The 14,536-nt window shown below is 44.7% G+C and overlaps 1 protein-coding gene across 4 annotated transcripts in view; it reads right to left on the minus strand.

Annotated features, from left to right (window-relative positions):
* Nucleotides 1–14,536, minus strand: part of LOC140738451 (uncharacterized) — a 268,214-nt gene that overhangs the window by 146,069 nt on the left and 107,609 nt on the right. For 3 of the 4 annotated variants that reach the window (XM_073065743.1, XM_073065742.1, XM_073065745.1), the window contains one exon: nucleotides 10,426–10,614. In XM_073065743.1, the coding sequence (XP_072921844.1) occupies nucleotides 10,426–10,614 (189 nt within the window). The remainder of the gene's footprint in view (nucleotides 1–10,425; nucleotides 10,615–14,536) is intronic. The other variant, XM_073065744.1, reaches the window with a different exon arrangement.

Genomic DNA, 14,536 nt, shown 5'->3' on the forward strand with positions numbered 1-14,536 from the left:
GACCCACCAGCCTGCTGATACCAACGAGCAGCTCCCTGGATTCAGCAGGTCCGGCATCATCAGTACAGGGAGAGAGGAACTATCAACGTTTTAAACCTTGCATCAGAGATAAGATGCAACGCAGGGGTTCATCCCAAAACATTAGCAAATCCTCTCCACAGGTGCTGTTCCTCCAGCAGACCGCTCGATGCTCCGGAATCCAGCAGTTGTAGTCTTGCGTCTCCACTGAATTCAAGAAATTCAAAGTCGAGTTTGTTGCCACAAGCACAAGTACAATGAACAGCTGAACTTGCCGCAGCATCACAGGCATAAAGTCGAAAGACAAAGACCTTAAGATCACAAGCCGTAGGAGCAGAACTAGGCCATTCGGTCCATCCAATCTGCTCTGCCATTCCATCATGGCTGACATTATCCCTCTCAACCCCATTCTCCTTCCTTCTCCCCGTAACCTTTGACACCCTGATTAGCCAAGAACCTATCAATCTCTGCTTTAAATATACTCAATGGCTTGGTCTCCACAGTCATCCGAAGCAATGAATTCCACAAATTCACCACCCTCTGGCTAAAGGAATTCCTTCTGATCTCCTACAATTTCCTTTCTTCTGCCTTCCTCCTTTCTTAAAGAGCTGAATGGCATCTGCAATTCTCCAGTCTTCCAAAACCATTCCAGAATCTAGAGATTCTTGGATGATTATTAATAATGCCTCTACAACCTCTTCAGCAACCTCTTCAGCTACCTCTTTCAGTCCATCTGGTGCCGGTGACTTATCTACCTTCAGACCTTTCATCTTCCAAAGCACCTTTTCCTTAGTAAGAGCAGTGACACTCACTTCTGCCCCTGACACTCAAATTTCTGCTAATGTCTTCCACAGTGAAGACTTATGTTCATCCAGCATTGCTTTGTCCCCATTACTGCCTCTCCAGTGTCATTTTCCAGTGGTCCAATATCCACTCTCACCTTTCTTTTACTCTTTATACATCTGAAAAAACTTCTGGTATCCTCCTTGATACTACTGGCTAGCTTACTCTCACAACTCATCTCTCTTTCCCCCATATATTTGTTTCAGTTGCCTAATGTTGGTTTTTAGAAACTTCCAAATCCTCTAACTTCCAACTAACTTTTGCTATATTAATCATAATTTTTTTTACACAATATTTACAAGAAATGCAATTAGATAAAAAAAAGTTCATTTTAGTGTAATGTGATGAAAGTGTCTCAAAACAGAATAGTTGAAGGGAAGTGCAGTCGCAGTTCTTGAACCTGCTGGTTCAGTTTAACTCACAATCATTGCTCTGGATTGTATCTGTTAGTGATAACTTGACCATCACAATTTACATGTACTCCAGTATAGTTTATACTTCCTGTCCCTTCACCACTTCCTTTTACCATGAACTATTTTAATTTCAAACTATTTCAGCCTTCCAACCTGTCAAAGAGATCAGCCATCTCGACCTTTCCTCACCCCATTTTTCCACCCTCTTTATCTGCTGAAATACTGTGTGAGATCTAATGCGACACGTTAAGCTGTTTCTAAGGCCCACAAGTGCCATTAGGCATGTTAAAAATTGCACATTTCCTTTTTTATACTATGAATGGTGTCCCCAAGTTACTCTCTGTTGTCCATTCTGACCACTCCTCCTCGAGGGAACAGAGGATTGGTTGGAGGCTGGTGGGATGAAGCGGGGGGGTGGGGGGGGGTGCAGAAGGGAAGTTCCAGACAGGAAATCTCCACCAGACTACTGCCAATCCCTACCTTTAGAAGGTGAGGTGCGTGCATGACGCTTTCCTGGAAGGTGGTCCATACTGCAATCTTCCATAACATCATCCATGTCAGGAAACACGTTTAAAAACATGCTTTGTGTTTAATTAGTTACTTCTTTTTCACGTAAATTCAATTAAAGCAAATTTTATTCCATATCTCAAATTTAAGGGTCATGATTTATGGATCCTGCAAGGGGCAAATTACCTGAATGGCCATAACGCAGGGGTGACCAGCACCCTGCCATGTTTCCAAGGAGACAACGAAAGCACAACTGAACCAGTCCACCAATCCTCACGCTCGTTAGAGTACCCAAGAGGAGAGGAACAGGCAAGCATGGATGGAGAGTAAAGAGGCTGAAGCAATGCAATGTTGCTTAGGCTACACTTGGTACACTTCACTTCTGCCATCAGGAAGAAGGTACAGGAGCCTCAGGACTCACACCACCAGGCCCAGGAACAGTTACTAACCCCCACCCATCTGGCTCCTGAACGAAAGGTGATAACTTCACTCACCCCATCACTGAAACGTTCCCACAACCAATGGACTCACTTTCAAGGACTCTTCATCTCATGTTCTCGATATTTATTGTTTATTTATTTACTATTTATTATTTATTTCTTCTTGTATTTGCACAGATTGTTGCTTTTTCCACACTGGTGGAATGCTCAAGTTGGCTCGGTCTTTCTGTTAATGTTTATTATTCTAAAGATTTGTGGAGTATACCTGCAAGAAAATGAACCTCAGGGCTGTATATGGTGGCGTGTATGTACTTTCATAATATATTTACTTTGAACTGTGTGGTGTTGCTACATTATAACAAGGATGCAGAAGGTCTGGAGAAGGTACAAGGTAAAAGAAAGAATGATACAGGAAAGGTTGAATAGTTTGGAGTTATTTTCGATAAATGAGAATCAACACATTAGGGGAACTGATCAATTAAATTTTCAAAAGGATGGGACAATCTTTCCACCTGTGAGGAGATCAAAACTATAAACTATGTGTATACAGAGTTCCATCTGTTACAATTGACATGATGTACAGAAATTTGACTTGCGCAAATTCCCCCATGCATTTTAATAACATTTATCAAATTAGTGATAATAATAATAGTAACAATAAACTGTCTTGTGATGCTCATTAACGACTGAAAACAGTATCTATTAAAATCAGTTTAATTGCGGGTAGAGTTAGGATGATTGTTCATTGAAATGAATAACTATACCAAGGATACAAACACTGAATCAAAAATGGACGCTTCTGCCTTGGGAGAAATAAGCTATGAACAGTTCTCAGAAATGACTCCAAAATAACCCGAGGACTGACTGCATGTACAAAAAAGAGGCATTATAAAATCCAGTGGGAAATTCAGGAGAGATTACTTTGCCAAGAGAGTTGATTGAATGTCCGAATCACGAGGACTAACAAAGGAAAGTGATACAGGTCCATTTAAGGAAAGGTGAGATCAATCCAAGGAGAAACATCCTGTTGGAGGTTTGCATGGGAGGAAGGTCCCGTGGAAGCAGCAGATGGAACTGGTCCAATTCTGTAAATTTTGCATAATTCTGTGCAAGTTCCAAGCACAGAAATTCACAAAACCTGAAGATCTTCAATATGTACAACTGAACATTAACAAGAATCCTTGTCAACTTGCTCTCATTTCTCCCAGTTATGTATAAATTATATTTTGTTATCTCTAATACCTTAAAGGTTCCACCTGAGAACAAATACATTTATGAAGAAAAAATGTGATGTATGACATCCCAACCGTTTCCATCTCCACTCGCCACAGTCAGACATTTATCAGTGCAGATATCGCCGTCTCCGCACTGAGGAAAGATCTCTCCACCTACAGACCCAGGTTATCTGTAGTTTGTTGATTTGCAGTGACAACCAGTTAAGCCAAGTCACTGTGTATAATCTGCACCCCTGCTCTCGAATCACCTCTTCAGCCTCACCTTATGATCTCCAGACGTTCAATCCTCAGGTGGCTGGTATATTAATCATTCCCAGAATTAATTGCTCCACGTTGCATTTTCATCTGCTGAGTTCCCAAGTTCTGGAATATATTTCCTAAATCTCTGCCCTTTTTACCTCCCTATTCTCCGCTTTGTATTGCATTACTGGGGTGGCACGGTATCGCAGTGGCTAGTGTAATGCTATTAAAGAGCCAGGTTCAATTCCAGCTCTCTGTAAGGAGTTTGTACGTTCTACCCGTGACCACATGGGTGTCTTCTGGGTGCTTCAGTTCCCTCCACATTTCAAAGACGTACGGGTGAGTAGGTTAGCTGGTGTAATTGGGAGGCAGTGGGCTTTTTGGGCCGGAAGGCTCTGTTACCATGCTATACCTTGAGATAAAATATTTAAATGTTTGTATAATGATATGGCTGCATGTTCAACTGTATTGTCTGCATTTCTGCAATGTCTTTCACCGCCTAATGATGTCCCCAAAACATAAAATATGTGAAAGAAAACACATCAGCCTCATCAGTCATCTCAAAACCCACAAAACCAAGTGGCCACAGAGAAGACAAGAGGACGTGAAAACAAAAACAGGAATAGACCATCTGGGTCCTCATTCAATCAGATCACGACAGATCTTGCAGCTTAGTGCCACCTTCCTCCACGAATTCCAAACCTCTTAATATTCAAACACTAGAGAGCAGTATCACATTTTCAAAATGCAGCCACCTATCATGTCAGCAACTTTCCACACACAGCAATGTAATAATGGCCACATCATCTGTTTTAGTCCTCTTGGTTCAGGAATAAACATTGACCAGGCCAAACAGGGTCCCATTTACTCAACCAACACACACACACACACAAACCGCTGGAGGAACTCAGCATCTGGCGTCAAAGTTTCAGGCCGAGACTTCCATCAGAATATATCTTTATCCTGATGAAGGATCTCGGCCAGAAACTGTTTATTCATTTCCACAGATGCTGCCTGACCTGCTGAGTTCCTCCAGCATCGTGTGTCTGTTGCTCAAACTCTCCAGCATCTGCAGAATCTCTCGTGTATCTTGCATCCCATGGAAGGTTTAAAGGTTCAAAGGTTCATTTTATTGTCAGAAAGTATGCTTGTAGAATACAACTCTGATATTCATCTTCTCCAGCCAGCCATGTAATTCTGAAAAACCGTGCCATTTGTTGAAAGAAAAGACATCAACACCCCTCCCCCCACATCAAAAAATAGAAACAAAAAGTCACTAACCCCAAATACCCTAACCCCTACCTCACAAAAAACTAGCATACCGCCCACCTGGAAAAAGACATCTAGAGCATCACACCCCAAAACACCCATCCCCTCCCTCGCACACAAACTAGCATCTGGAAAACAGCAGCTAGAAAGTCAAAAATCCCAAACCCCCAACTCCAGCACCAATAATGTCAGACCCCCAACACCCGCCCCAACAAAAAAAGAACAGCAACAATACCATCAGACCCCAGCCCCCTTTCAGAGTCTTGCAGACACAAAAGATCCCAAGGTGCTTTTCAAGCAAGATCAAGGAAGTTATTCTCAGTGCCTCAGCCAGCTTCACACAAAAAAAGGAGAATATCTGGTTGGTTCACTCTGTGCTCACACTGGTTACATTTAGAATCACAATATTACTGAAATCACCTCAAAGAGACACTGGATCACCAAGATAAAGATGACCAGTTAAAGTGTGGAGTTAAAGGTAAGAGAATGATATCAAAAGGGAAAGAAAAACATTGGGACGTGATAGAAGACAAGGGGAAACTACCGGTACTTCACTCAGAGGGTGGTGTGAGCGTGGAACAAGCGCCAGTGAAAGTGGTGGATGCGATTTTGATTTCAATGTTGAAGAGACGTTTGGACAGGTACATGGACGGGAGGGGTAGTGGGGTACAGAGGGCTATGGCCAGGGTGCAGGTCAATGGGACTAGGCAGTTTAAATGATCCAGCACAGACTAGAGGGGTTGAACAGCCTGTTTCTGTACTGTAGTTTTCAATGACTCAATGACTTAAAATTGCCAGACAACTGCACATCACATTCTAGCCTATCTGACAAACCAGGAAATGTGAATTTCTAGCTAACATTCTGATAGACAGGAAGTGCTATTTTGCTGACAAATGTCATGACAATTACTTGCAGATTGATGGATGGTGCATTTACCATTAGAAAATGTCCCCGTTGGATTTTAATTGGACCAAAACTCAACCATACTAAGGAAAGACTCATTCAGAGAAAACTTTATTAACAGGAGACAGTTGAGGTCATTGACTCCACAGAAGCTGTGCTAACTAATCCCACTTCCCAGTTCTTGGCCCAGAACCTAGGTTACAGATTGATTACGTTGGAGTGGTACAGTAGCACTGCAGTTAGCATAACACTATTACTGCACCAGTGACCCAAGATCAATTCTGCTGCTGTCTGTAAGGAGTTTGTACGTTCTCCCTGTGACCGTGTGGGTTTCCTCCCACAGTCCAAAGACGTGCAGTTAATAGGTTACCCGGATGTACTGGGCATTGTTAGCTGGGGGAGAAGGGCCTGTTACTATGCTGAATCTCTAAATAAGTATGTAAGTTATCTCATCATCTCCAAGGAGAGAGAGTTGGAAAGGTAGGAGTTTTATGGAGAGAACTTCAGAGCTCAGATCTGAAGATACAGGCATTGTTTGTAGGATAAAGGAAATTATGAGACTCCAAGATAACAGTTAGAGGACACAGCGTTGTGGCTATGGAGAAGCCTGTGAAGATACCTATAGGACAGAGGATACATTTCAAGAATGTGCTCAAAAGTTCCCAGAACATTTCCACTAAGTTATAGAATTCTTGACATGACCAATTAAAATGGGCCAGCATTCAGGATGGCATTGAGAACTTCAAATGGCCAGTGTAAATCGTACAAGGAGTACACCAGCTGAGCCAGGGTCCCACGTCGGACACCTGAGGTCCCGCAGAACTGTGGTGGAAACAAGTCCTTGATCCCAGAGAACTGCCAGAAAAAAAACGAAAAGTATAAGAAGGACTGTGTCTAAGGAGGGATTTAAGTAGGTGGATAACTATTTATCTCATGTCCAGGGACAATAACTGTTTTGGCTAGACTCAACTATGCACCTTGTACTGAATGCTTTCTTCCAGCGAGTTGAAAACTGCCCTAGCTGGATTGCCTTTTCATTTCATCCTGCCACCTGCTGGCAGAAATATGTACTACAGCATGTAGAAAACGGCTCAATTCTCCACCTACAAGCATATCTTCATATTGCAGCAGGGTTACAGAAACGAGCACAAGTCAAAGTCTTCTGCATATTGAAAGAAGGAGGAAAGAAAAATAAGCAACTTTTGAATTCAAATTCAGTGAATGTAGAAAGAGGTGAAAGCATTCTCTGATGCATTTTATCAGGTCATTTTGTGGATAGAGCAGAAATTTGGAATTAGAGTACATAGATAGATAGATAGATAGATAGATAGATACTTTATTCATCCCCATGGGGAAATTCAACATTTTTTCCAATGTCCCATACACTTGTTGTAGCAAAAACTCATTACATACAATACTTAACTCAGTAATAATATGATATGCATCTAAATCACTAACTCAAAAAGCATTAATAATAGCTTTAAAAAAGTTCTTAAGTCCTGGCAGTTGAATTGTAAAGCCTAATGGCATTGGGGAGTATTGACCTCTTCATCCTGTCTGAGGAGCATTGCATCGACAGTAACCTGTCGCTGAAACTGCTTCTCTGTCTCTGGATGGTGCTATGTAGAGGATGTTCAGGGTTTTCCATAATTGACCGTAGCCTCCTCAGCGCCCTTCGCTCAGCTACCGATGTTAAACTCTCCAGTACTTTGCCCACGACAGAGCCCGCCTTCCTTATCAGCTTATTAAGACGTGAGGCGTCCTTCTTCTTAATGCTTCCTCCCCAACACGCCACCACAAAGAAGAGGGCGCTCTCAACAACTGACCTATAGAACATCTTCAGCATCTCACTGCAGACATTGAATGACGCCAACCTTCTAAGGAAGTACAGTCGACTCTGTGCCTTCCTGCACAAGGCATCTGTGTTGGCAGTCCAGTCTAGCTTCTCGTCCAACTGTACTCCCAGATACTTGTAGGTCTCAACCTGCTCCACACATTCTCCATTAATGATCACTGGCTCCATATGAGGCCTAGATCTCATTTATCATCTATGACGGGCAGATCTCAAAACCTAGATCATAGATACCTCGATGTCCTGAATAACTCCAAAACTTGTTTGAATCAACTTTTCTTGGGCTTCCAACTGGGTACAGGTATTGATTTTAACCAACGTTTTGATAAGAAACACTACCATCTTCATCAGGTTTGATGCCTAGGCATGTCTAGTCCAGGGGTATTTACACCCCCATCGTCTGTCCCTGGAAAGCATTCGATTTTTTTTCCCAAACCCGTTCGTTTGTTATATATGACATTGGTGATCATGGTCTCATGACCATGATCATTCTTGGCAAACTTTTCTACAGAAATGGCTTGCCATTGCCTGGAGCCAGTGGTCACAAAACCAGGGCTTGTGATATGCACCAGCTGCTCATACGACCATCCACCACCTTCTCCCACGGTTTCACCTGACCCTGATCAGTGGGAGTGGGCTAAGCAGGTGCTACACCTTGCCCAAGGGTGATCTGCAGGTTAGCGTAGGGTAGGAGCACCAAACATCTGCTTTGGTAGAGACATATCTCCACCCCAAAATCCAACTCCCAAATTACCAAGCCCAAAACCCCCAAACCGGTTATGGACATACTAATTAGGAGCAAGGGTAGGTTACCCAATGCACAGCCCACTCCCACATTCAGTAAGATCATGGCTGGTTTGATTTTAGTCTTGTCTCTGTATTTTTCTCACTCAATAATCCTGAAAAAGACAAAGTTTCCCACCCATATCAAACCAGCATCCAACTTTCATCTCTCCTCCATTAGCAAACGGATGACAATACATCACAGCCTGGTATGGAAACAACAATGCCCTTGCATGGAAAATCCTACAGAAGTAGTGGATATGGTCGGAAAGTCCTCCCCACCATTGAGCCCATCACCACGTAACACTGTTGCAGGAAAGCAGCATCCATCATCAGGGATCCCCACCACCCAGGACGTGCGCTCTTCTCGCTGTTACCATCAGGAAGAAGGTACAGGAGCCTCAGAACTCACACCATCAGGTTCAGGAACACTTACTACCCCTCAACCATCAGGCTCTTGAACCAAAAGGGTTAACTTCACTTGCCCCATCACTGAAATGTCCCCATAACCTATGGATTCACTTCCAAGAACTCATCTCATGTTTTTGATATTTATTGCTTATTTATTATTATTATTTCTTTCTTTTTGTATTTGCACAATGTCTTCTTCTGCACACTGGCTGAACGCCCAGGTTGGGCAGTCTTTCACTGACTCTGTTATGGTTATTAACCTATAGGTTTATTGAGCATGCCCACAAGACAATGACTCTCAGGGATGTATATGATGACATATAGGTACTTTGATAGTAACTCTGAATACATTATTTGCACCAGCAACAACTCCGACAAAATACTCAGGTCAGCATCAAGTCCAGCTTCATTTATTTCAGACCAAAGTCCTCAAAGGGTTTGACCTTTTTGTTTTAGGGACTGCACACAAATGGGAATATTTGCAGTCTCCATCCACTCTGGCGGGCACCGGTATCAAAATAGCATTTTAACTCTTTAGTGACACCTGCTAAGTCAATCTTAAACATATTGTCTGCTCGATGACAGTCCTATATCAAATTTATTCTCCTCTCCTGAGGATACGAGTTCTTTTCTTGCTCTCAAACTGTGCAGTTCTGCTGATATTTGTCAATACTTGGTATCTCATTCAGCTGTTAATAGTTGTAACAAGAGCATTATAGATGATGGTGAACTCAAGTGCAGGGTGAGGTCTAGAGTTAACTCAGACTCAAAATAAACAAGACAGTACAAACAAAATCCAAAGGCAAAATCACAACCAACAGTACTGGAAATGGAACTCCTACAGTTGAGCACAGAGTGCTCAGCATGAGGCCTTTAAGTACAGACTTTCCATGAAGGAATGTGGCAGGCAATAATTGGCAGTTTGAGTCTTAAAGGGATAGCAATAGATAACCATACTCCAGGGAATTAGAATGTCAGAACTTCCGTCTGCCACTATCCAGTCAGGACCACAACAGAAGTAATAATGTTGGCAGAATACATCACCAGAGATACATCCATATCAATCCCAATCCTGTCCCAAACCAACATCTGCACAGAAAGATTTCCACAATGATTTCACTGAGTACTACAGTTGGCTACACAGCACTAAGCCATTATTGATACCCGTTGCAAATCAGAAATGAACTACCCAGAGTTTAATGGTAACAGCTTTTGTGGTGGGTTTGCCCACAGCAGGTACCAAAACTCAATCACATAGAAGAGAGTGCATATTGCCCATGAAGTCAGCTCCTGGCTGGGATGGAATTTATACCATAAACAGGCTTGCATATCAATAGCTGTACCAACTGCCTGCCATCAACAGCCACACTGATCTCCTGATGTCAACAGCCGCATCGACTGCCTGCATAACCACAGCTGCACTGACAGATCGCCTGTTAACAGTGACACCCACAGCCTGTCTGCACCCACACAACAACCCATTTCCATCACAGAGACACCAGTATCACACCTCATTGTGAAATCCAGCTCTTACTGCTTTGTGGACTGGACATTTGCTCCGCTGTAGTTCGCGTCCAGAGTGGGTCTTCTCTTCATTTTGTTTCTTGCCCTTTACAGCCAGGTTAAGCATATCCCCAATTTTCTGCTTCGTGCTCTTGCGGAACTCCAAACTTGGTTCCTTTTGTACAGGTTGGAAATCCTATCGCATACAAAGCAAGGCAAGTGTTATCAGAAAATGACATTTATACTCTCCATTCTAAGTGAAACTTTGATGTGTTAACAATACGTACATCTCACATTGTTCAATGCAAATAGTTAGACAGATGCAGATGCCACTTATTACTTGGGTGCTCAGTAATTACTCCTCCCCAGCAACACACAAAAACACTGGAGGAACTCAGCAGGTCAGGCAGCATCTATGGAAACGAGTAGTTAGCTGATGGTTCAGGCAGAGACCCTTCTTCAGGACTGGAATGGAATGGGGGGGGGGGGGAAGCCAGAATAAAAAGGTGGGGGGAGGGGAAGGAGGATAGCTGGAAGGTGAGAGGTGAAGCCAGGTGGGTGGGAAAGGTCAAAAGAAGAACATAAGAAATAGGAGCAGGAGTTGGCCATCTGGCCTGTCGAACCTGCTCCGCCATTCAATAGGATCGTGACTGATCTGGCCATGGACTCAGCTCCAGCTGCCTGCCTTTTCTCCATAACCCTTAATTCCCCTACTAAGCAAAAAAAAAAATAGGGCCTTTCAACCCTCAAGGGCTTGATAAATTGGAATGTGATAAGGGGGAGAGTGGACCCAGGGGCAGGTGATAGGTGGGTGAGGAGAGGCCAGAGTGGGGAATGGAGGAGGGGGGAGGAAGAGGGGAAGGGAATTTCTTTTTTAACGGAAGATGAAATCGATATTCACCATCAAACCCGCAGACAAAGGTGGTGCAGTCGTAGTAGTCTGGCGGACGGACCTCTACCTCACTGAGGCCAAATGGCAGCTCTCCGACACCTCCTCATACTTACCCCTGGAACAGGACCCCACCAAAAAACATCAATCCACTGTCTCCTGCACCATCTCCACCCTCATCAACTCCAGACACCTTCCTCCCTCATAATTCTCACACCCCGCACAGCTCGGTTTTACCTCCTCCCCAAGATCCACAAGCCTGACTGTCCCGGAAGACCCATAGTTTCAGCCTGCTCCTGCCCCACCGAACTTGTGTCTGCCTACCTGGACTCCATTTTATCCCCCATAGTTCAGACTCTCCCCACCTACATCCAGGATACATCCCATGCCCTTCACCTCTTCAATAACTTCCAATTCCCCGGCCCTGACCGCTTCATTTTTACCATGGATGTTCAATCCTTATACACCTCCATCCCCCATCAAGAAGGCCTCAAAGCCCTCCGCTACTTTTTGGATAACAGACCCCAACAGTTCCCCAGCACCACCACACTCCTCCGATTAGTGGAGCTTGTTCTAACTCTCAATAACTTCTCCTTTGGTTCTTCCCACTTTCTCCAGATCAAGGGCATAGCCATGGGCACTCGCATGGGCCCCAGCTATGCCTGCCTCTTTGTGGGTTATGTGGAACAGTCTATGCTCCAAATCGATACTGGCACTGCTCCCCAACTTTTCCTTCGTTACATTGACGACTACATTGGTGCTGCTTCCTGCACCCATGCTGAGCTCGTCAATTTCATCAACTTTGCCTCTAACTTTCACCCAGCCCTCAAATTCACTTGGTCCATCTTCTCTCTTCTCAAATTCACTTCTCTCTCCTTTCTTGATCTCTCGGTCTCCATCTCTGGAGACAGACTATCCACTGACATCTTCTACAAACCCACTGACTCCCATAACTATCTTGACTATACCTCTTCCCACCCTGCCCAATGCAAAAATGCCATTCCCTATTCCCAGTTCCTCCGTCTCCGCCGCATCTGCTCCCAGGATGAGGCTTTCCGTTCCAGGACTTCTCAAATGTCCTCTTTCTTTCAGGATCGTGGTTTCCCTTCTGGCATCATCAAAGATGCCCTCACCCGCATCTCCTCCACTTCCCGCACTTCAGCCCTTAACCCATCCTCCCATCACCACAACAGGGACAGGGTTCCCCTTGTCCTCACCTACCACCCCACCAGCCTCCGGATCCAACACATTATCCTCCGCAACTTCCGCCACCTTCAACAGGACCCCACCACCCAGCACATCTTTCCCTCCCTACCCCTCTCAGCTTTTCGCAGGGATCGTTCCCTCTGCGACTGCCTGGTCCACACGTCCCTCCCCACAGAACTCCCACCTGGCACTTATCCCTGCAAGCGCAAATGCTACAACTGTCCTTACACCTCCCCCCTTACCACCATTTCGGGCCCCAAACAGTCCTTCCAGGTGAGGCAACACTTCACCTGCGAGTCTGCTGGAGTTGTCTATTTCATCGGGTGCGGCCTCCTCTACATCGGCGAGACCCGACGCAGATTGGGGGACCGCTTCGTCGAGCACCTACGCTCCGTCCGTCACAATAGACAGGATCTCCCGGTTGCCACCCACTTCAACTCTGCTTCACATTCCCATTCGGATATGTCCATACATGGCCTCCTCTACTGCCATGATGAGGCCAAACTCAGTTGGAGGAGCAACACCTCATCTACCGTCTGGGTAGCCTCCAGCCTGGTGGTATGAACATTGAATTCTCCAATTTCCAGAAATTCCCTCCCCCTCCCCCTATCCCAGGTCCCTCTCTGCCTCTCTCCCCTTTCAACTTTCTGCTTCTTTATCTCTACAGTTCTTTCATGCTTATTCCCTCCCCTCCCCCTTTATCTTTCCTCTGATTGGTTTTCCACCTGGCGCCTCTAGGCCCTACCCCCTCCCCTATCTCTATTACTGGGCTTCGGCCCTCTCTTCCCCCCCATTCCTGATGAATGTTGGCTATTCTTTTCTCACGGATGCTGCCCGACCTGCTGAGTTCTTCCAGCGTTGTGTACGTATTCATCAATATTCATGCCATCAGATTGGAGGCTACCCAGATGGAATATAAGGTGTTGCTCCTCCACCCTGAGGATGACCTCATCTTGGCACAAGACGTGTCCTCATTAACAAGGTTAGACCCAGGGGTGGGGGACATAGAGTGTGTACATAACATAGAACTTCATTTCCCAGTGGGCAATGCGGGTGGTTCACCCAGAACCAGAAGAGAAGTTGGTAAGTTGGTTGCACACACTCGTGTCGAGCTGTAAGTCACTAACAGTAAAAAAAAGTGTGCTAGCATTTTACCACGCTGTTTGTATTTAATAAGAACAAACATACCAAGACCCTCCAGCAATGCAGCAATATTCAAAACTGTGCAATTGTAGTCTTTAAATAAATTAGTCCATCCAAATCTTCGTCGCTGGGAAGACACAGAATTTAAGAAAAGACTGCTATGTATGTATAAAAGATATCCCTGTACCCTCTGATGATGCAGGAGATGACAGTGGTGTCCGCTGGAGGCCGAAGATGGTCTGACCCAGGGTTGGAGAATGACGTTTGTGCATTTGGGAGGAACAGGGGTTGTTTTGCTGTTGTTGTTTGTTGTGTTCTGCAGAGGGTTGGGCATGTTATGGGTTCCAGACCACGAGGCCACACTTACAGGCTGCCCCCATCACATCATTGGGTTATTAATGTTTGTAATTAGTGTGAACGATGCGTTTCACTGTAAGTTTCAACGCACATGTGATAAATAAATGAATCTTAACCTGAATCTGAATCTGGTTGTAAGTAAACCATCCCTTTTAATCGGGCACCAGCAGATACACTTGTATGTCTACAATGCGTTCACGAGCATTAAAACTCCATGGCAAACAGATTTCTAAATGACTTGGCAATGTTATTCCCACCCCCGGCAATCTGTTTCGCATTCTGGCCTCTTAACTCTTCTCACCTGCCTATCACCTCCCCCTGGGTCCCCTCCTCCTTCCCTTTCTCCTATGGTCCACTCTCCTCTCCTAGAGATTCCCTCTTCTGCAACCCTTGACCTTTCCCACCCACATGGCTATCCTCCTTCCCCTCCCCCCCACGGTTTTATTCTGGCATCTTGCCCCTTTCTCCTCTGTCCTGAAGAAGGGTCTCGGCTGAAACCAGTCTGGAAATCTCACAAAATCAG

This window comes from Hemitrygon akajei, chromosome 14 (assembly GCF_048418815.1).
Source record: "Hemitrygon akajei chromosome 14, sHemAka1.3, whole genome shotgun sequence".
NCBI classification, from domain to species: domain Eukaryota; kingdom Metazoa; phylum Chordata; class Chondrichthyes; order Myliobatiformes; family Dasyatidae; genus Hemitrygon; species Hemitrygon akajei.